General features: G+C 46.8%; 2 protein-coding genes across 2 annotated transcripts in view; one reads left to right on the top strand and one right to left on the bottom strand.

Moving 5' to 3' along the window:
• Positions 1-13,929, bottom strand: part of FANK1 (fibronectin type III and ankyrin repeat domains 1) — a 125,879-nt gene extending 111,950 nt beyond the window's left edge. Inside the window, exon 1 of the mRNA XM_068255733.1 lies at positions 13,767-13,929. Coding sequence (XP_068111834.1) covers positions 13,767-13,785 — 19 coding nt within the window. The 5' untranslated portion in view covers positions 13,786-13,929. The remainder of the gene's footprint in view (positions 1-13,766) is intronic.
• The window catches only part of DHX32 (DEAH-box helicase 32 (putative)), a 118,058-nt gene continuing 110,932 nt past the window's right edge, over positions 13,897-21,022 (top strand). The window contains exon 1 of the mRNA XM_068255728.1: positions 13,897-14,000. The gene's annotated coding sequence lies outside the window, so the exon portion shown is untranslated. The remainder of the gene's footprint in view (positions 14,001-21,022) is intronic.

Below are 21,022 nucleotides of genomic sequence, written 5' to 3'. Positions count from 1 at the left end.
TGTATACTAGACCCTTGCTTGACACATTTTGGCAAGTTATGGGAAAAAAAAAAAAAAGTTATGAAAACTAATTTGATCACTTTTTGCACAGAAAACCTGGGGAAATTGAACGCTAGGGAGGTTAAAGTAATGGCCGCCCCTTCTAGCACGTGAGGTGAAGTAGCTTTAAAGGAGAACTGTAGTGAGAGGTATATAGAGGCAGCCATATTGATTACCTTTTAAGCAATACCAGTTGCCTGGCTATCCTGCTGATCCTCTGTTTCTAATACTTTTAGCCATAGCCCCTGAACAAGCATGCAGCATATGAAGTGTTTCTGACATTATTGTCAGATCTGACAAGATTAGCTGCATGCTTGTTCCTGGTGCGATTCTGCAGGCAGATAGCTCAGCAGGGCTGCCAGGTAACTGGTATTGCGTAAAAGGAAATCAATATGGCAGCCTCCATACAAGTCTCACTACAGTTCTCCTTTAATACATTTTTATTGGCCCAAAATGCTGCCCGTCACACAGCTCATGCTACGCAGATCCTTTCTGTAAGCCCGCCTGAACCACCCTTAGGGCCAATAGCAACGCTGTACTAGCTTACTGGCGGTTCTGCATTGGGCAATGGTCCTGTGTGCATATAAGTGACAGGACCCAATCCAGTACCGCCAGTATGCTAGTGTAGTGCTGCTATTGGCCCCAATGATAGTTCAGGCGGGCTTACAGAAAGTGCTGCATAACAGGCAGTCTTTTCGGGCAATCAAAGTGCATTAAGTCTACTTGACATCCCGCACTAGAAGGAGCGGCTGGTACTATATAAGGAGCACGCGTAACTTATGACCGCGCGATACCCAGCACTATCGCATGTAGCGTGCGCTCGCCGATTTTAAACTCACGCTGCTCAATTAAAGTTTTGCTGCTTTAGCAGTGCAGCTTAATGAATCAAGCATATCCCTTAGACTAGGTGCACACTAAGCCAAAACGCTAGCGTTGCGGAAAACGCTGCGTTTTTGCCGCTAGTGGAAGCCTATGGGTTGCATGAAAAAACGCATAAAAAACACATATGCGTTTTGTATGCGTGTTTTTAAAAATGCTGGTTTGTTGCATAATGTTAAAAAAACACATCAAGAATGCACATAATGAAATTCAATGAGAATGCAATGGTATGCTCTTTTCATGCGTTTTCCATGCAGTTTTTTTTTTTGGGGGGGGGGGGGGGGGGTTTAATGGTTTTGTAATGTATTTCCGCTTCCTGTTGTCTGGTGATTTGCATGAAACTAAATATTAAAAACGCATTAAAAATGCACACAAAACGCATATGTGTTTGTATATGCGAACCGCAGATGGATTAAAAGCGCACGCAAAACGCATCTGTGGTAAAAAAAAACGCTAACGCAGATGCACCTAAATCGCACACAAAAACAAATCTGCACATGACATAAAACACAGCCTTTCATGTTATGTTATGTGTGCCCCCAGCCTTACTTTCATTGCCCAATGGGCCTGCTCAGAATTCTGTGTGTTTTTTGGCTGAAGATCTCCGCAGTGCTCCACAATTCACATCAAGACCTCCAGGTAACCCGGCGGTCAATTTATCTACCGCTTTGAGTGTCCCAGCGCGCAGCTCTCACTAATTACGGTAGTCTAGCAGAAAAAAAGTCAAGATTTAACAGAGCTTTTTGCTTCCCATGGGTTGAAGCAACTTTCTTCTTTTGCCATCATATATAAAGAAAAACAGAATACGGCCATCCAATCCACCCTGTAGGACGCGGTCCAAACACCATTACTCCCTTATAGTAGTGATTACCTGTCTGCAAAACATAAAAAATGAGAGGGGGGGGGGGGGAAATGAATTTGTGCAATTATCCCCCCGCAATCCCGGCACGGCGGCGACAGCAGACCTAATCCGGCAGAATGTTCGGGGATATAGCAAATATGTTTTCATACACAATGAAGTGGCACTAGCCAAGGGCAGCGAGATACCGGCCTGCGTTATTAGAGAGGACATAATGCAAACCGCAATGCATAAAACTAACAGACAAGCCTTAGTGATAGAGAGGGGGGAGGGGCCGGGGGGCTAGCGGTGCTGCAACAAGGAAGAATGAAACCTGCGCTGTTTTATTTTTATTAAAGGACAACTGAAGTGAGAAGAATATGGAGGCTGCCATATTTATTTCCTTTTAAACAATACCAGTTGCCTGGCAGCCCTGCTGCTATGTTTGGCTGCAGTAGTGTCTAAATAACACCAGAAACAAGCATGCAGCTAATCTTGTCAGATCTGACTATAATGTTAGAAACATCTAATCTGCTGCATGCTTGTTCAGTGGCTGTGGCTAAAAATATTAGAGGCAGAGGATCAGCAGGACAGCCAGGTAACTGGTATTGCTTAAAAGGAAATAAACATGGCAGCCTCCATATCACTCTCACTTCAATTGTCCTAAAGAGTATCTGAGCCGAAGCTGGGGTACACAACATCAGATACTTACCTAAAAAGAGAGGGAAGCCTCAGGATCCTATTGAGGCTTCCCTCTGTGCTCTGATGTCCCCCATCGCTGAGCAGCGTGACCGCGCAATAGCCAACCCAGCCCGCCCGCGCATGCGCAATAAGCTGGAGTCGCAGGTTTCATGGTACTGCGCGTCAAGAAGAAGATCTGCACTGCCCTGACGTGGAGAGGGGCCGCGCTCATCAATGGGGGGGCTGCAGATCAGCGAGGGAAGCCTCAGTAGGATCCTCAGGCTTCCATCTCTTAGGGTATGTATGCGATTGTGATCCCCGGCTTCGGATAACTTTAAGCCTTTATGGATAAAAATAACATTCTGATATTTTAATAAACGGGTTAGATTGGGTATATGCGGCATACATTCTGAATATTCACACTGACCTGCTGTGGTTTGTCTCTCTAGGCACACAGCCTGCAGGGGGCCTAGAGGGGGCCAGACATCACTTGACATGGCGGCTTATCAACCATTCAATTAGATAATTATAGAATCTGATGAAAACAGCGTGCCCGATCGGCAATGCGACCAATTTCAGGCCAAAACTGGTTGCATATATATCGATTGGATGTGCAAGAAACTCTCGAACCAACATGCTTGATCGGGTGCATGGCGGTAACGGCGTGCAATATAGGGACAAGCGATGGAACTCCTGGTGCTGTCCCCTATAGTGTTTCATGTTCTGCTCCGTGCTCATGCAGTTATGCTTTACCTGTCCACCATCCAAGCTGAGAGATTTCCGCATTCGGGCCCTACGTGATTATCGGCACATAGCACATGGGGCGCTCCTTGTGGTATATAGCTGACAACTATGTGGATGCGCAAATGTGGACGCACAAGGACATGTGTGAGTGACTGCACGGGCACCAGGGGGGACATAAAGATATAGGGGGACAGCGGCCGGGGACAGTGTGGCAGCGTCAAAAAGCCGATTCCCGCTGAGTCGCTTGCCTCTTGGTTGATTGGCTGCCCAAATCACTAAATGTATTGGCACCTTAAAGAGGAACTCCAGCCTAAACAAACATACTGTCATTAAGTTACATTAGTTATGTTAATTAAAATAGATAGGTAATATAATCTCTTACCCACACTGTTTTAAAGGACCGGCAAATGTTTGATTTCATGATGGCAGCCATCTTTTTGGTTGAAAGGAGGTGACAGGGAGCACGAGACACAGTTCCAACTGTCCTGTGTGCTGATCACCCCTCCCAGTTGCTAGGCAACGTGAACAACAACATAGGAAATCCCATCATGCTCTGCACAGCATCAGGGAAAAAAAAGCTTTTTTCTTTGATGGGTGGAGCTTAGATAAAAATGCAGCTAAAAATGATGCTTTGGTAAGAAAAACAAAAGTTCTGATGCTGTGAAACTGTTAAAGAAACACCAAGCCTTTTCAGTTCTGCTGAGTAGATTTTTAGTCCAGAGGTTCACTTTAAGGGGTACTGTGTAAGTTACGAACGCACATTAGCTAAAAATTACTGTGAACCCTAGCAAGAGCCCGATTAACGATATCTCGACCGATCATCACAAAGCAGACATAACTGACCCTCAACAAGAGTACCAAACGACCAATCTCGGGAGTTGGTTGTGATACACCCTGTTGGATTTTTTTTGACAGATGATCATTCAAAGGGAGTGTGTACAGTTAAACGATGTATAACGATCTTGTTGTGTACAGTGCACACGCCACAGCAGATCGTTCATAATCGCCCTTGTCTGTACAGATATTGATCTTTTCAGTTAATTGCACCTCAGATGTCACTTCTGCATTCTCTGCCAATTTCTTGAATTGTTCATGTGTGTGTATACGGTCAGTTGTTTGAGATAGTTAACCTTTGCCAATCGATCAACAGTTTTCATTTCAACCAATTTTAATCTGATGTGAGTATACACCTATAGCTGTGATGGCTAACCTTGGCAACCCCAGCTGTGACAAAACTACAAATCCCATCATGCCTGTGCCTCCCCAAGGTATGCTTTGAGCTGTCAGAGTATTGCAATGCCTCATGGGACTTGTAGTTCCACCACAGCGGGAGTGCCAAGGTTAGCCATCACTGACCTATAGTGCTGTATTGCATCGTCTCTTTTGTGCATAATAAGGGCCCATTTCCACGGAGCGAATCTGCATGTGTTTCCTGCATGCAGATTTGCATAACCAATACAAGTGGATGGGACTGTTTCCACTTATCAGGATTTCTGAGCGTTTTTCTGTGCAGAAAAAAATCTGCACAGCAGAGCCGTCAGAATTCGTACACCGGAATCGCATAGAATGTAATTAATAGGAAAAACGCATGCGTTTTTCTATGCGTTTTCATGTGTGTTTTTGTGTAAAATAATGTAAAAAGCACACCAGCATTGACCTGGTTAAAAACGCTTGGCCAAAAAAAGCATGCGAAATCACATACAAAAACGCATCCGCATGCGAAATCGCACATGCTCTTTCCATACAGGAATCGCAACACACAAGTGGAAACGGGCCCTTAGTTCCATTGGCCCATATGCAGTTAACTTTTTCTCCTGGGTTTTCTCCAAGGTGATCATTTCAAATTTTTTCAATTAAATTCCCTTTAAACCACCAGCAAACCAGAAAATACTCTGAATAATTTTGACTGGAGTTTTTCACCTAATTTTTGGACGTTTTTCAAAACGCAAAAGTGCCGAAATGTTATTTTAAATTGACGGTGAAAAATTATCTTCTAGCAGAAAAACTCGAAAAATTTGGGCCATGGTGTCATTCAACAGGAAATGGAGGTCTGCAAGGTATTTTAAATAGCTTTATTGCAATAACAAAAATGTGTAAGGCCTGGAGCGCAGTAGGAATCGTTGCAGATCACCGCAGTGCTGTGTGCAGTTGTTCCTAGAGCGATTGGGTCTCCCAGCGTTTGGAATCACTGTACAGTAAAATGTACATTGCTTCTGATTAGCGATTTAAAAAAAACTTTATTATACTTAACAAGTGTCGGATGTCTGGCTTCCATCTGTAGCCACACCCCCTAAAGGAGGAGGTCACAGGCGTTTCTCTAGGACCAACCAGAGAAGCACCTCGGACCTCTCCCTTAGGGGCGGAGCTATGGAAACAAGCAGGAAATCCGGACACCTGGTGAGTATAATAAAATGTATTTAAATTGAAATCGCTCAGCCCCCCCCAAATCGATTTTTGCAGCGCTTGTATACTTAGCATTGAGCGCAAACTCGCTCAGAATCCTGCATGTCCTGCGATTGCAATTACCCCTAATCACAATCACACTAGTGGGCTCCCCACCACACACGTTCATTGTCAAAGCATTTTTTTGTGAATCGCCCGCGATTGTCGGTGATCCCAAAATGCTGCCAAAAATGCCCCAGCCCTAATACACAAAGTTTGTGCATTACCGATTAATGCAAAATTACTATCATACACGTTCGAAAACTAGGAGCCTAGAAATGTCCAAGCTGTTGAAAACAAAAATGACAGCTACTGAGGCCAGAAACCCACTAGGAGCAATTTCCTGAGCGTTTTGCGATTTGAAAAGCTCGCTAATGTAATGCTATGGGTGTGATCCCACTGGAGGGATGAGATTTTATAAAAATCCCCCATAGCATTGCATGAGCAAGAGCTTTTTCACATCACTAGCGATTAGAAATCACTCCTAGTGGGTTTCTGGTCTTACTCTGCTTCCTCCAGCATACATATGAAAATGGCGCAGGATACAGCCGGTATATGGCTCTCCTGCTGCTGCACAAGTTCCCGGCAGCGTTACGATTCCCCCTCCAGGCCGCCATAGATAGTGGGGAATGATGTAATTCGGCTTCCAGTTATTGCTGGAGGCTGAATTACAGCGTTTTAAAAGTAACTTCAGCTCCGCCTGGTGACGGCGCCGAAGTTACTCCCTGTGCGCCGCTATAGCTGTAATTCCTATTACGCCCTATGGTGGCGCCGGCTGCGCCCAAATCTCCTGCGCTGTTATTACAGCACTTGCTTCCTCCAGCCCCTGGCAGCGGATATGTCCCTTACCGCAGCTCCGCATCCCGTCGCCGGCAAGTGGGTCCCCTTCATTCGCGATGGCGACCTCGCCAGGTCGGGATCATCTGCGCCTGCGCGAGAGCCACTCCACGTCACGTAGTCTGGAATGTACTGCGCAGCCCCAGAAGATCCCGACCTGGCGAGGTTGCCATCGCGATCCTCTGGAAGCGAAGCTGCGGCAACGGACATGTCGGCTGTCAGGGGCTGGAGGAAGCTTTGGGCAAGTAGATGTCATTTTTTTTCCAACAGCTTGAACATTTCCTTTTCGAATATTCAAGAACTCTTGCGGTATAAAACCGGAAGGCAGAGAAATGTGCGGAATACTCAGCTGAAGTTGGCATGTTGGTAGCAGGTGGTTGGTAATCATTAAATGGTGAAAATATGATTAAAATCAAAGACACGCTAGATGTCAGTAATTAAATCGCATTTTAATTGCGAGTCGAGAAGAAATGTGGTGAAAGTCGCAGCTGTAATTATGATTGGCAATTGAGTGGATCGGCGGGGGGCCTAGGTGAATTATCCGATGAGATGCGCAGTTAAGACTGGGGACGGAGATGACATTTTACGGCGCTCTCAGGAGTGCGCGGCCGCCGAACGCAACACAGCGGCGAACGGCTCCATTAAGGCCATAGTCAGCAGATTACGCAATTACCGCAGCTGAGGCCGCGATCTGAATTATGGAACGTTTCTGGAGATTCATTTCTTACAGCCAAAGTGTCGTCAATGCGCAATATTTGCCGGTGCTTCGGAAAACAGAGCTGCCATTACATCATCTAAAATAAACGTTACATTTACCAATTTGCCAACACACGTCAAATGTCTTCCCTCGTCTCAAACTATAATGGTGCCCATATATAACTATTTCCAGCATCGATATCCAACCGATTCTATGACACGGCGTGTGCGTGACCAAGCACGACTCGGTCAGAGTACCAGGCCATCCAGTGGGGGCCGGAGAGATGGGAGGGACCGAGCAGCCTCAAGGGGGCGACAGGAAGCCGCAGGTAAGTAATTCTAATGGTGCCCATACATGGTAGAATTGTTTCGATTAGATAATTTTGTTCAATTATTCTGATTTTTCCAACATGTCCAATTGGATTTTTATTGAGAAAAAAAAAAAAACGGTATAATCGTTCGTTTTTCTTAAAGCGAAAAAAAGTTTTTTTGGCTTACATTCGATTCGATCGTTTTAGTCAAATAAACTGGAAAATCAAACGTTTCTATTGTACCGTGTATAGGCATCTTTAGAGTCATGTCTCAGGTACGGTTTAAAGGAAACCTACGACGACTGAATAAACTTTGATACATACCTGGGGCTTCCCCCAGCCCCCTTCGGCTTGATCGCTCCCTCATCGCATTTCCCCCTGCTGCCTGTAGCTTCCGCAATCTGGCCAGGTAACTGCGAGCAGTCGGGGTGCTTTCTGTGCATGCGCTCCCCCATCTGCGCAGGCACAGGACACTCCCAGCCGCGGAAATGAAACGTGGGGAGCGCGTTTGGCCGCACTGCGCCTGTGCCGACTGGCCCCGACTTGCCGATTTACAGGGCTGAATTGCCAGCGGTGTTTTCCCGCATAGATTTACTTTACCGACAACAGTTTTATGAATGATAGCCAATGTATCCTCTATAATAAAACCTAAGGCCTTGATTCACTAACCGGCGCTAAGCCAGTTAGAGAGCCTTAACACTTTTTGGGCGCAAACCAGGGCGTTAGATTGTTTGCGCCCACATATCGCGCACAGCACCGCGCACTTCGCAGCGCCATTAACGTCTTATGTGGTGGACAAAAACGGGGCATATGGTGCCCCTTTAGCATCGCACTGGTGCACCATATGCGGCATTTGTCGCACCGCAGTTTGCGCGCAGTGCAATGTTTTCAGCACGATGTAACGTTGTGCGACAATTAGTCAGCGCAAAGCTACTTTTCAGGCACTAAGTGGCTTTTCACTCCGGCGCTAACACTTAGCGCCGGTTAGTGTCTCTGCACCCCATGTCCGTGTGTGTTCTGTAGCACTGCGCATGTGCAGGGAGGGACGCAGAGACACTGAAGGGGAGGAAGGGCCGGCCGTGTGTGCAGGTGTTTTTAAAACGGGCTAAGGTCACTACTGTATTCATAAAAGCGCTGGGGAAAATCGCAATACAAAGCGTTTTTTCAAGCTCTTTGCAATTTCCCTATACCTTCCATTGAGCCAAAGCACTCAGAAAATGGTACAGGCAGCGTGTTTACTATTTCAAAGAGATTGAACGCTCCCATGTGGACACTGTCATAGGGATTCATTGCACAAGCGCTTTTAGTGAGATTTCTAAAATCGCCAGAGCTTTAAAAATAAAACAAAAAAACAAACAAACCCAGAAACGCTTATAGTGTGAACGAGCGCTAAACGGAACCAGAGGTGTGAGACCTGTGGAAGCTGCCATGCTTATTTCCTTTTAAACAATACCAGTTGCTTGGCAGCCCTGCTGATCTTTCCGGTCAGTAGGGTCTAATGCTGGGCATACACGGAGCGATAGTTCCTTATCAATTGAGCCTCTGATGGCTCAATTGATAATATCCGACAGGTCCGATCACCGCGCGGATCGATTCCTGCAGGCGGACAATAGCGTGGTATCGAGCGGAAGGTAAGGAAGCGCCAGCGGGGGAAGAGCGGGAATCGATCCGGGCGGCCACAGGTACAAGCGGGGACGCAGCGGAAGTCGATCCGGCGGCTAATCGAGTCGCCGGATCGCTCCGTGTATACCCAGCATAAATCCCACACCTGAAACAAGCATGCAGCTAATCTTGTCAGATTCATCATAGACATCTGACCTGCATGCTTGTTCAGGGTGTCATATTGATTTCCTTTTCAGCAATGCCAGTTGCCTGGCTATCCTGCTGATCCTCTGCCTCTAATACTTTCAGCTATAGACCCTGAACAAGCATGCAGCATCTCAGGCATTTCTGACATTATTGTCAGATCTGACAAGATTAGCTGCATGCTTGTTTCTGGTGTGTGATTGAGAAACTATTGCAGGCAAACAGATCAGCAGGACTGCCAGGGAACTGGTATTGTTTACCAGGAAATAAATATGGCAGCCTCCATATCATTCTCACTTCAGTTGCTTAGTTTAAATAAAGCCGGTCCTTTACTAGAAAGCATTAGTTGCTGCTATGCCCTGGTGGAATAGGACATGCCTGAGCCTGCATGGATAATGTCAGTCACCACCTTCTGCTGCCGGCTACGTGTCACGTCTCTGAGCAACTCATGGTTCCCCTCCTCCGAGCTCATCCTCTGTGCCCGTCCATACGTGCGGGGAGACCTCGCCACTGCCACGGCGACATCACTGCCTAACTGACTGCAGGTAACTGCTTCATCCTCTGTGCCCGTCCATACGTGCGGGGAGACCTCGCCACCGCCACATCACTGCCTAACTGACTGCAGGTAACTGCTACTATTAGGTCTCTTGTAACTAGGAGAAGTCAGGGATTAGCAACAGGTCACTCCCCAGCGGCAGATAGAGCATTGTGCAATCACTGCAACACAACAAGCTCTATACAAAGCATTTTGCAATCACTGCAACACAACAAGCTCTATACAAAGCATTGTGCAATCACTGCAACACAACCAGCTCTATACAAAGCATTGTGCAATCACTGCAACACAACCAGCTCTATACAAAGCATTGTGCAATCACTGCAACACAACAAAGCTCTATACAAAGCATTGTGCAATCGCTGCAACACAACAAGCTCTATACAAAGCATTGTGCAATCGCTGCAACACAACAAGCTCTATACAAAGCATTGTGCAATCACTGCAACACAACAAAGCTCTATACAAAGCATTGTGCAATCGCTGCAACACAACAAAGTTAAATTTACACAAAGCAATAATTAGATTTCAGAGCGAATGACTAATTAAGGTCTCTTTTCCATGGATTGTTGAACTGTGTGCTCAGCAAGCAGTTGCCAGGCAACAAGCAGCAGTGAGCAGTTGAGAGTTTGAGAGGCATTTCACTGCCTAAAGGTGCATACACACATCAGACTATAGTCTTTGGAAAATGAAAGATCACAGACCAATCTTACCACCCTTTATGTAGTATGAGAGCCATACCTTCACAGTCTATTCTATGGAGCTGAACTCCCCATCAGAAAAAAATCTTTGCAAGATGCTGCACACACAGATGCTGCACACACTCAAAAGATCTGTAGCTGCAAAAGATCTGTTCCTGCCAAAAATCCATTCCTGCAAAATGCAATGATAGTCTATGGGATCTGCAGATCATCATACACACATGATTTAACTGACATTCATCTGCAGATCAAGCAATCATCCGCAGATCTGAAAATCCATCCTGGTGGATCTGATCTGCAGATGAATGTCAGTTAAATCATGTGTGTATGAGGATCTGCAGATCCCATAGACTATCATTGCATTTTGCAGGAATGGATTTTTGGCAGGAACAGATCTTTTGCAGCTACAGATCTTTTGAGTGTGTGCAGCATCTGTGTGTGCAACATCTTGCAAAGATTTTTTTCTGATGGGGAGTTCAGCTCCATAGAATAGACTGTGAAGGTATGGCTCTCATACTACATAAAGGGTGGTAAGATTAGTCTGTGATCTTTCATTTTCCAAAGACTATAGTCTGATGTGTGTATGCACCTTAACAGTCCGGGGAAAAGAGACCTAACAGTTAGCTTGAGCGTTGCGTTAATTAACCATTATTCCTGAATTTGATTAGCCTCAACAGAGTCAGGGGGGGGGACATGCAAATAATTCTGACTTGCATGCAATTTTCATGCAAAGTGTTTGCAATCTGGAGCTGAGCCAATCAAATGCACTGCCTCCACGCAGTGGAAAAAAACCCGCAGAAACGCATATGGCAGAAAACGCATGGTGCTCTGCAAAGAGAAGTGTTGGGGGTGCTCATAGGCTTACCACAGCTCACTTGGCCCGCCGTTAAGCTGTAACCAGCCCCGTTCACAGGATGTCTGCGGGAGTACACACGCACGCCCATGGAGAGACGTAGCCGGCGTGTGCGGCATGCGCAGTCTTCAGCGCTGTGGATTTGGTCCAAAAATCATCCGACTCCAACTCCTCAGTTTATGAATCGACCGACTCCAGGTACCCAAAATGACTGACTACTCAACTCCAAAGCCCGACTCCACAGCCCTGGCAGTATTTCCACTTGGGTACCTGCTGGCATGGCATATACATTTCTGAGTTTTTATACACATTTGCACTTTTTTAGATGTTATACATTATTTTTAATAACATGCAGGGGTGTAGCAATAGGGGTGCAGAGGTAGCGACCGCATTGGGGCCCTTGGGCCAGAGGGGCCCCGAAGGGCCTTCCCTCAACTACAGTATTAGCTCTCTATTGGTCCTGTGCTCATAATAATCACTTCTATAGATACTTTGAATAGTAATAAACATTAACAAGCTGCTCCCCATCCCCTTCTTGCACCTCTGACACTGTAGTTGCCATTGGCAGGTTTTGGTGCACCGTATCAATTGCTATGTATAGAGTGCTTGGGGGCCCCATTGTAAAACTTGCATCGAGGCCCACAGCTCCTTAGCTACGCCACTGATAACATGCCTTTTCAAGAGAAAAAAAAATACATGATCAAATGGGCTTTTTTTTATGCTCCATAGAAAAACCATTGTATGCGTCTCACATGAGTCACGTACCACATGTGGGATAAAGCAAACTTGTGTGCGATTTTTAAAACGAGCATTGCGCAACTCACATGAATACCATTCTTTGCTGCAGCCCATAGGCTTACTTAGGATGCCATTTTGCAGGCGTTTACCGTCATGCGTTTCCAGAAAGCGTGCTCCCAGGTTTACCGTCATGCGTTTCCAGTAAGCGTGCTCCCAGGTTTACCGTCATGCGTTTCCAGTAAGCGTGCTCCCAGGTTTACCGTCATGCGTTTCCAGTAAGCGTGCTCCCAGGTTTACCGTCATGCGTTTCCAGAAAGCGTGCTCCCAGGTTTACCGTCATGCGTTTCCAGAAAGCGTGCTCCCAGGTTTACCGTCATGCGTTTCCAGTAAGCGTGCTCCCAGGTTTACCGTCATGCGTTTCCAGTAAGCGTGCTCCCAGGTTTACCGTCATGCGTTTCCAGTAAGCGTGCTCCCAGGTTTACCGTCATGCGTTTCCAATAAGCGTGCTCCCAGGTTTACCGTCATGCGTTTCCAATAAGCGTGCTCCCAGGTTTACCGTCATGCGTTTCCAATAAGCGTGCTCCCAGGTTTACCGTCATGCGTTTCCAGTAAGCGTGCTCCCAGGTTTACCGTCATGCGTTTCCAGTAGGCGCGCTCCCAGATTTACCATCATGCGTTTCCAGTAAGCGTGCTCCCAGGTTTACCGTCATGAGTTTCCAGTAAGCGTGCTCCCAGGTTTACCGTCATGCGTTTCCAGTAAGCGTGCTCCCAGGTTTACCGTCATGCGTTTCCAGTAAGCGTGCTCCCAGGTTTACCGCCATGCGTTTCCAGTAAGCGTGCTCCCAGGTTTATCGTCATGCGTTTCCAGTAGGCGTGCTCCCAGGTTTACCGTCATGCGTTTCCAGTAAGCGTGCTCCCAGGTTTATCGTCATGCGTTTCCAGTAGGCGTGCTCCCAGGTTTACCGTCATGCGTTTCCAGTAAGCGTGCTCCCAGGTTTACCGTCATGCGTTTCCAGTAAGCGTGCTCCCAGGTTTATCGTCATGCGTTTCCAGTAGGCGTGCTCCCAGGTTTACCGTCATGCGTTTCCAGTAGGCGTGCTCCCAGGTTTACCGTCATGCGTTTCCAGTAGGCGTGCTCCCAGGTTTACCGTCATGCGTTTCCAGTAGGCGTGCTCCCAGGTTTACCGTCATGCGTTTCCAGTAAGCGTGCTCCCAGGTTTACCGTCATGCGTTTCCAGTAAGCGTGCTCCCAGGTTTACCGTCATGCGTTTCCAGTAAGCGTGCTCCCAGGTTTACCGCCATGCGTTTCCAGTAAGCGTGCTCCCAGGTCAATGAGATGCAAATAATTTTGAGTTGATGCAGGAGTATGCAAATTTTGTATGCAAATATATGCAGCTTGAAAAATGAACCAATTGAATTTTACTTCAGCAGCATCTGATTGGTTCATTTTCAAGCTGCATACATTTGCATAATACTGCATCAACTTGAAATGGTTTGCATCTCATGAACCATCCCCACTCCCAAGCTACTCCTGTGAATAAACACTGCAGATAAATGTCACTTAACAGCACTGGGGACACTTCCAGCACATGGCTGCCATGGTAACTGCTGTGGCACTACAAGTCCCAGCTGACGCCCCCCTCACCTGCTGTGCTGCTCTCCATCTGCCTCTGCGCTGGTAGACTTGGCTGGGGCGGGTCATGTGATGCTGGCGCGTGGCGCGGAGCTGTTGTCTCCTGGTTGCTAGGGCGACGCGCTGGGAAGTGAGAGATGGTGAAGAGCAGTACGGAAGCCGACACGCCCGAAAAGCTTCATATTGCGTGAAATGCCTGCGTGACGTCATTTCAGCCGGGAGAGAGACTGCAGTGCGCGCGAGGCAGTGAGTGCGATTTCTATCTGCTCTGCATGTGTGTATGGAGGGGGAGGAGCCTCCTCTGTATAATACTACAGTGCCTATTATTTTATCCTAGTTTGTATTTTAATGACTACTCCTAGGGTTATTTTAAAGTAAATAATAATATTTTTATTTATTTTAGCGAGATATATAAACTTTACCTGAATCCACTCTCTCCTGTGCTCAGAAAGCATAAGGGCTGCCTGGTTCAGATGGGCGTCTACCGCCAGCGTTCAGGACTTGGCGTTAAACGCTTCCATTCAAGTGAACGGGAGCGTTTGTACCGGGCGTTTACGTGAATGTGGCGTTCGGGTCCCGATTTTCCCAGGCGTTCAAGGCGACCCTGGACGCTGCATGTAGCGTCCTGGGGCAGTTAACCGCCATGGGTAATGTTCCCCTAGGGGAAGAAAACCGCCGACCGCATCTGAAAGCTACGTGAAGGCTGCTGAAAGCCCGAACGTGTCGCCGCCGCAAACGCGACGCTAGGGGGATCAGCCCTAACAAACCTGGGAATGTTTGTTTGTCATATTTCATGTGCTTGCAATCAGAAAATAAATAATATTTTGAATGCAAAGTGCGATGAACTAAAGGCTCATACACATAACAACCTTTTCAAAAATATATTTTTTTTCTTACCCCACAAGACTTGCAGCTCAGCTGCCTGCAGTTAAAAGTAATGGCGAGACACTGATTTTCTGGCTTGGTTGCAAATTGCATGCAGCTGGGACTTGGGCCTGGCCAAACCTGCAGTAGTTGTAGCTCATTGACTCAGTTTTGAGCTACCCTGGGTAGGAATACACTAGGTAGAATCACATATGCATTTTCTACTATGTGCTATGGAAACCACATATACTATTATATTATTCTGCCTAGTGTGATCCTATCCACGTGTAAAGTGGGAACAGAATCTGAAAATTAGAATCTTATGAATTATAATGTTTAAAGCACAACCCTCTAAAAATATTAATATATATTATTATGGTACTTTTCCGTTAGCCGGGCACATCCGGCAGGTGGCGCTAATTACATTAAAGGGAAGATCCGTGGTACAATAAAAAAAAATAAAAATCCAAATCCACTTATCTGGGGCTTCCTCCAGCCCGTGGCTGGCTGGACGTGCCCTCGGTGCCGCTCCTGCTGGTCTCCGATGGCGCACCCGACCTGACTGGCTGCCAGGTCGGGCTCTTCTGCGTGTGCCTCAAGAGGGCATGCTGACGTCATCGGACGTCCTCTGGGCTGTACTGCGCAGGCGCAGTAGTTCTGCGCCTGCGCAGTACAGCCCCGAGGACGTCCGATGATGTCAGCGCGCCGCCGTGAGGCGCATTTTGGAGTGCAGAAGAGCCCGACCTGGCAGCCGGCCAGGTTGGGTCGGCCACCGAAGAACACCGGGAGCTTGCGGAGAGGCGCCGAGGGCACGTCCTGCCTGCCACGGGCTGGAGGAAGCCCCAGGTAAGTGGATTTGGATTTTTTTAACTGTGTGAACCTTCCCTTAATGTAACCGCTTGTTGGCAGGTGGCGCTAATTACATGAATACTTGACGTCACGTAAAATTGTTAATGTCGCCGAATGTATAGTGTTTGAAGTGGCCGGCTCGCTGCGGCCAAATGTATGTTAAAAAGTGAGTAAATTGAATGACAAATAAGCCGGCAGCAATGTAACAGATAAAGCCGCCGGCTTCGGCTCTTGCTCTCCTCCCCCCCTTGCCCTCTCTTTTCTATACAATAGAACACTGGCAGCCCTGGGGGGACACTCGTGTCCCCCCAGAGTCATTCGTCGCAATAAAACAAGCAGGATTCCCTGCCGCTACGAACGACTCTGAGTGGACATGCATGTCCCTGCCGGCGGCCAGTATTGTATAAGCCGCCAGCTTATTTGTCATTCAATTAACTCACTTTTTAATATACATTTGGCCGCAGCCAGCCGGCCACTTCAAACACTATACGTTCGGCGACATTAACAATTTTAAGTGACGTCAAGTATTCATTTAATTAGCTCCACCTGCCGACAAGTGGTTACATTAACACTTTTGTGTTAATGTGAACTTTTAATGTAATTAGCGCCACCTGCCGGATACGCCCGGCTAACGGAAAAGTACCATTATTATTATTAGGGGTTTTTGTTTTGCGCTTTTCTTGTTTGGTTTTGTCTTTTTAAAAGACAACTGAAGCAAGAGGTGAAGTAATTATATGGAGGTTGCCATATTTATTTCCTTAATACCAGTTGCCTGGCTGCCCTGTTGATCCTCTGCCTCTAATGCTTTTAGCCATAGCCCCTGAACAAGCATGCAGCACATCAGGTGTTTCTGACATTTTTGTTAGAACTGACGAGATGAGCTGCATGCTTGTTTGGGTTGTTATTCGGACACTACTGCAGCCAAATAAATCAGCAAGGCTGCCAGGTAACTGGTATTGTTTGATAGGAAACAAATATGGCAGCCTCCATATACTGCTTGCTTCAGTTGTTACTGCTTTCTGGAGAGATTACCCTATAGTGGCTGTTGCTGGCATCTCCATGGCTTTGTGAGTTTAACCACTTAACGACCACCTAACACCGATAGGCGTCGGCAGGTTGAAGTGGTGTATCCATGGGGTGTCTCCGTAAACAGCCTGCGAGCCTCCGATTGCGGCTTGCAGGCTAAATGTAAACACGCGGGGAAGAAATCCCCGCTGTTTACATCCATACGGCAGCAGCGCCGTACAGGAGATCAGCGATCCCCGGCCTCTGATTGGCCGGGGATCGCCGCCGTCTGATAGGCTAAAGCCTATTAGAGGCGGTACAGGACGGATCTCCGTCCTGTGTCGCACACAGCCAGCGCGAGAGGGAGAGAGGAAAATCGCTTGGCCACACAGAGTGGCGGCGATCAGACCCCCCCAGCAGGACATCCCCCTAGTGGGGAAAAAAGGGGGGGAAAGTCTGATCGCCCTGCCTAAATCACGATCTGTGCTGCGGGCTGGAGAGCCCACGCAGCACAGATCAAACAACAATGCCCTGGTCCTTAAGTGGTTAAAATAAAAAACCCTAAACAATTAAATCCTACCTCTTTCCACTACAGGAAAGTGTTTGGTTCTGCCCATGTCACATTGGGAGAGAATTCCCACATCCTATCAGGACAGTAAACAATGGAAATGTTCTCGGTTGCGGATGAGGTATACTTGCGTGGTACTGTATACCTCACTGTAAGACTGCACTGTTTGGTAGGATGCGACTCTTAGCAATGTTGTATTGCGATTGAAGATTAATTGCAGCGCCGTGGATAGTGAATGGATAGTTTTGCGATTTCTAGTGGGTCAGAGTTAATATATAAAAAGTTCCTAGCAATGGGAGTGCAAGCTGCGCAGCCACGTGCCCTCGTGCATGCGTAGAGTCTGCTGCCCTGCACTGGTCAGTGGCTGCTATGGAGGGGACCCCGAGGGGACTGCCTGAGAGTGGATCTCTCATCCGAGAAGCACAGAGCTCTGAAAGGCGGAGGATAGCTGGCGAAGGGTCATCGAGAGGAGGGAGTGACGCCTACGGTGGCCTCTCCTCCAAGGGACCCCCCTTCCCCTTGAGATTGCTGATAAGCATAGGGGACACAGGGGCATGACATAGACCAAGGAACATGCCTCTATGTCCCATCTGCCACCCCCACCCCTGCTACACCGCAGATACAAAAAAAAAAATCTGTTGGTTCCCTTCTTTTCTGGTTTTCTTTGATGCCAAAACTGACATCACTTCTGTGTTTTGTTTAGTGTTTTTTTTTTGTTTGTTTTTTTTTCTAATCAGCTCAGTGTTAATTTTCCCTCCCTACTGCCACAGCTTACTGTTCCTCCTACAGCAATTATCACCTAGACAACAGGCTTACATCACTGCTTAAACTCTTCAACCACCTTCTGGTCATAGTGACCGTTCCTTATCCCAAACAGGAAGCTTTCATTTATCTGCATGCTGAGATAAGCTAGTTACTGTAGCTAAAAAAAAAATAAAAAATCCCACAATCCTTCCGTCACTGCACCCTTCCTGCAATTTGGCAAAGGCACCCGGACCAGGTAATAATAGAAAAAATTGGGTGACATATGGAGAAAAAATATATATATTTAGGGCACTTCATTTAGCTATTTTTAGGGGGGATGTTAGAACTCCCTTTAATTATAAGTATACCAACGTGTTGCCTAATAATCAAAACCAGGGTGTTTTTACAGAGCCGACTTCTGCTTTTCACACTGGAAACGCATCAGTGGAATAGCGCCACTCCCTGCCGTACATGTGAATTGCGATGAAATGGGGCCGCGGCAAGCAAGCCGAGGAGCCTCGGGTTACGCAGATGGATTACCGCGGCGCGGAGGAAAGTCGGGATATTGCCACTGCTCTATTTTATTAAACTTCTGATCTAAGAATGAGACTCGTCAGCTTGACTTTCAGCCACGGGGACGGCATCTCATGTGGAACAGGCGGTGTTTATTGGCCACGACGAAGCCCCTCCGTTATTACCACGCGATGGCGACGGCCCCTCCGGCAGACTCATAAAAAGCAATAACAATAAAATATTCCATCCAGATATTGTGCTGAAAAAGCCGTATGGGATTTGTGGGACACATTGTGACTATATTGTCAGTCGCTGCCGCGTCCCTCCAGACCGAGCGAACGGACGTAAAAGTTGCGAGGGGAAATAAAAAGCGAGACGGGCGCAGGTGCTGCCGCTAAGGGACGTGTAATGAGCTGAATCGCGTCTCTGGAACACTTAAAGAGTACCTGAAGTGATTAAAAAAACTAGATACTTACCTTGGCAGCACGAATGGATGGTCAAGAGGCTTCCCAAACCCTTCCACGGCCCCCTGCCCAAGCAGCGGGACCCTCTCTACGCCTATTTAACAGAAGCTAAATGTAATTTCTTCTTAAAACAGAAGGTATTTGTGATCAAATCAGCTTTAAAACCAGGAAATGTAATCCAGGATTGATCTTCATCCCAGTCAGTGGCTGATGCACCTTTCCCACAAGGAATCTTTACCTTTTCTCTAATAGATCGTCACGGGGCTCTGTGTGGCTCTCATCCAGCATGCAGGGAGGCGGGGGAACGGTAAGGGGCGTGGCCAGGAATAGCTACCCAATGGCAGCTCAGGAAACCCTGCAGGAACGCCCCAGGTGGGCGTTTTGAACAGGTAATCCCGCTCCCTGTGTTTACCTCCGAGATGGTGACAAATATTGTCGCTAATCTCGAGGGACTATAGTGCGGCGGTGGGGGGGGGGGGGGGAGAAAGCGGCAGTGTGGGGACACAAAGCCATGTCATGAGGCAGAGAACATGCCTCTGTGTCCAATCTGCCCACTTCAGGTTCTCTTTAAAGCTGAATTATTGCAAATCCCTTCTGTTATTAATGCAAACTGCACAGAGCATTGGCTTTTTAGTAGTTTTTTTTAGGCTTTATTTTAGGCTTTAACCACTTCAGCCTATCTGGACGGATATACTCGTCCAGATAGGCTGCACTAACTGCTGCTGGGCCCGCACGCTCATGTGCACGCTCCCGCCGCCTTCCGTTAGTCCGGGGATCGATGAATGGGAACACAGTTCCCACTCATTGATCTCAGTCCCCGTATGAAATACTGACAGCTCTTATGAAAAGCCGCGCTCTTTCTAAAGGCTAGTACACACTAGCAATTTTGATTGGCCAATGATTGGTCAATTTTACCACCTCCATGTAGTATGAGGGCCAAACAGATTTTCAATTCTATGCAGATTATATAGGTAAATGGTCATACTACATGGAGGTGGTAAAATTGATCAATTATTGGCCTATTAAAATTGCTAGTGTGTACTAGGCTTAAGTTTCACATCCTCCTTTCACTTATTGTAAGTGAGAGCATTCACTTACAGGATGAACAACCAAAAAATTACTGAGGCCATCTTGTGGCCAAATCATTTATTTATTTATATATATATATATATATATATATATATATATCTATCTATATATATATATATATATATATATATATATATATATATATATATATATCTATATATCTCCATGTCGCAAAATTGCGGAAACAATCTCTTGTCGCTCAAAACAAAATTGATTGTCATCGGAAACATTTGTCAGGAAAATCGTGTAGCGGGTACAGGCCTTAAAGTGAACCAGAGATGAAGCATCCTCATGTATTTTACCATATACAGTATATCAGTGGGAACATTAAACACCTACCCTGCTCTCTGTTTCATTCTTCACTGCTCAGCCTGCTTGTTATCAGCCCTGATAAAATCCCTGACTGAGCATTCAGTCTGGCTTTGCTCAGGAATCATTATAGCGGAGTCTGTGTTCTCTGGTGTCTTTTCAAGCCCAATCCTGCCCCCTTCTGGCTCTGCTCAGGAATCATAGCTGAGTCATTATAGCAAAGCCAGACCAAATGCTCAGTCGGGGATTTTATCAGGGCTGATAACAAGCAGACTGAGCAGCGAAGGATGAAGCAGAGAGCAGGGTAGGTGTTTTCTCTAATGTATGTACGTACGTACGTAAAATACACAAGGGTGCTTTGTCTCTGGTTCACTATACTTTCCCAGTAGTTTTAGGCCTCCCTGTGCTGCTGAGGTATTCTGTCACCCCTTAGAACTTCTCCTAAGTCCCAGCTCTGTGAACCACACCACATTTCAGAACTACCCCTCAGCATTTGCGTTTCATCGTGTTTGAAGTGTTCCTGCGACTCGGGCAAACCGTAAAGAAAGTCTGAAGTTTCCCCGCTCACCTCGCTTGCTACTATAACTCCTGGCTGCAAAGCACTCTGTATTACATCTCAATTTAAAAGCTTTCCATCTTCCATCCAGCAGCCTTAAAATTCAATTTACATCGGTGACACCGTAATGGAAAAGCCCGGGCTTTAATAAATTCTTGCCCATTTAAACTTCTAAAACCGCGTGGAATATTGGGAAGCAGGCACGGGCTTTTAAGCGCGCTGCAGCCATTTAAAATTAATAAGGGGACTTTGAAATATGCAGAAGTGTAAAATCCGGCACTAGGCTGCGTAAGAAGGCGAATGACAG

Source organism: Hyperolius riggenbachi, chromosome 10 (assembly GCF_040937935.1).
Source record: "Hyperolius riggenbachi isolate aHypRig1 chromosome 10, aHypRig1.pri, whole genome shotgun sequence".
NCBI classification, from domain to species: Eukaryota; Metazoa; Chordata; class Amphibia; order Anura; family Hyperoliidae; genus Hyperolius; species Hyperolius riggenbachi.
The sequence above is the reverse complement of the archived record's forward strand: the minus strand, read 5'-3'. Positions and strand labels throughout refer to the sequence as shown.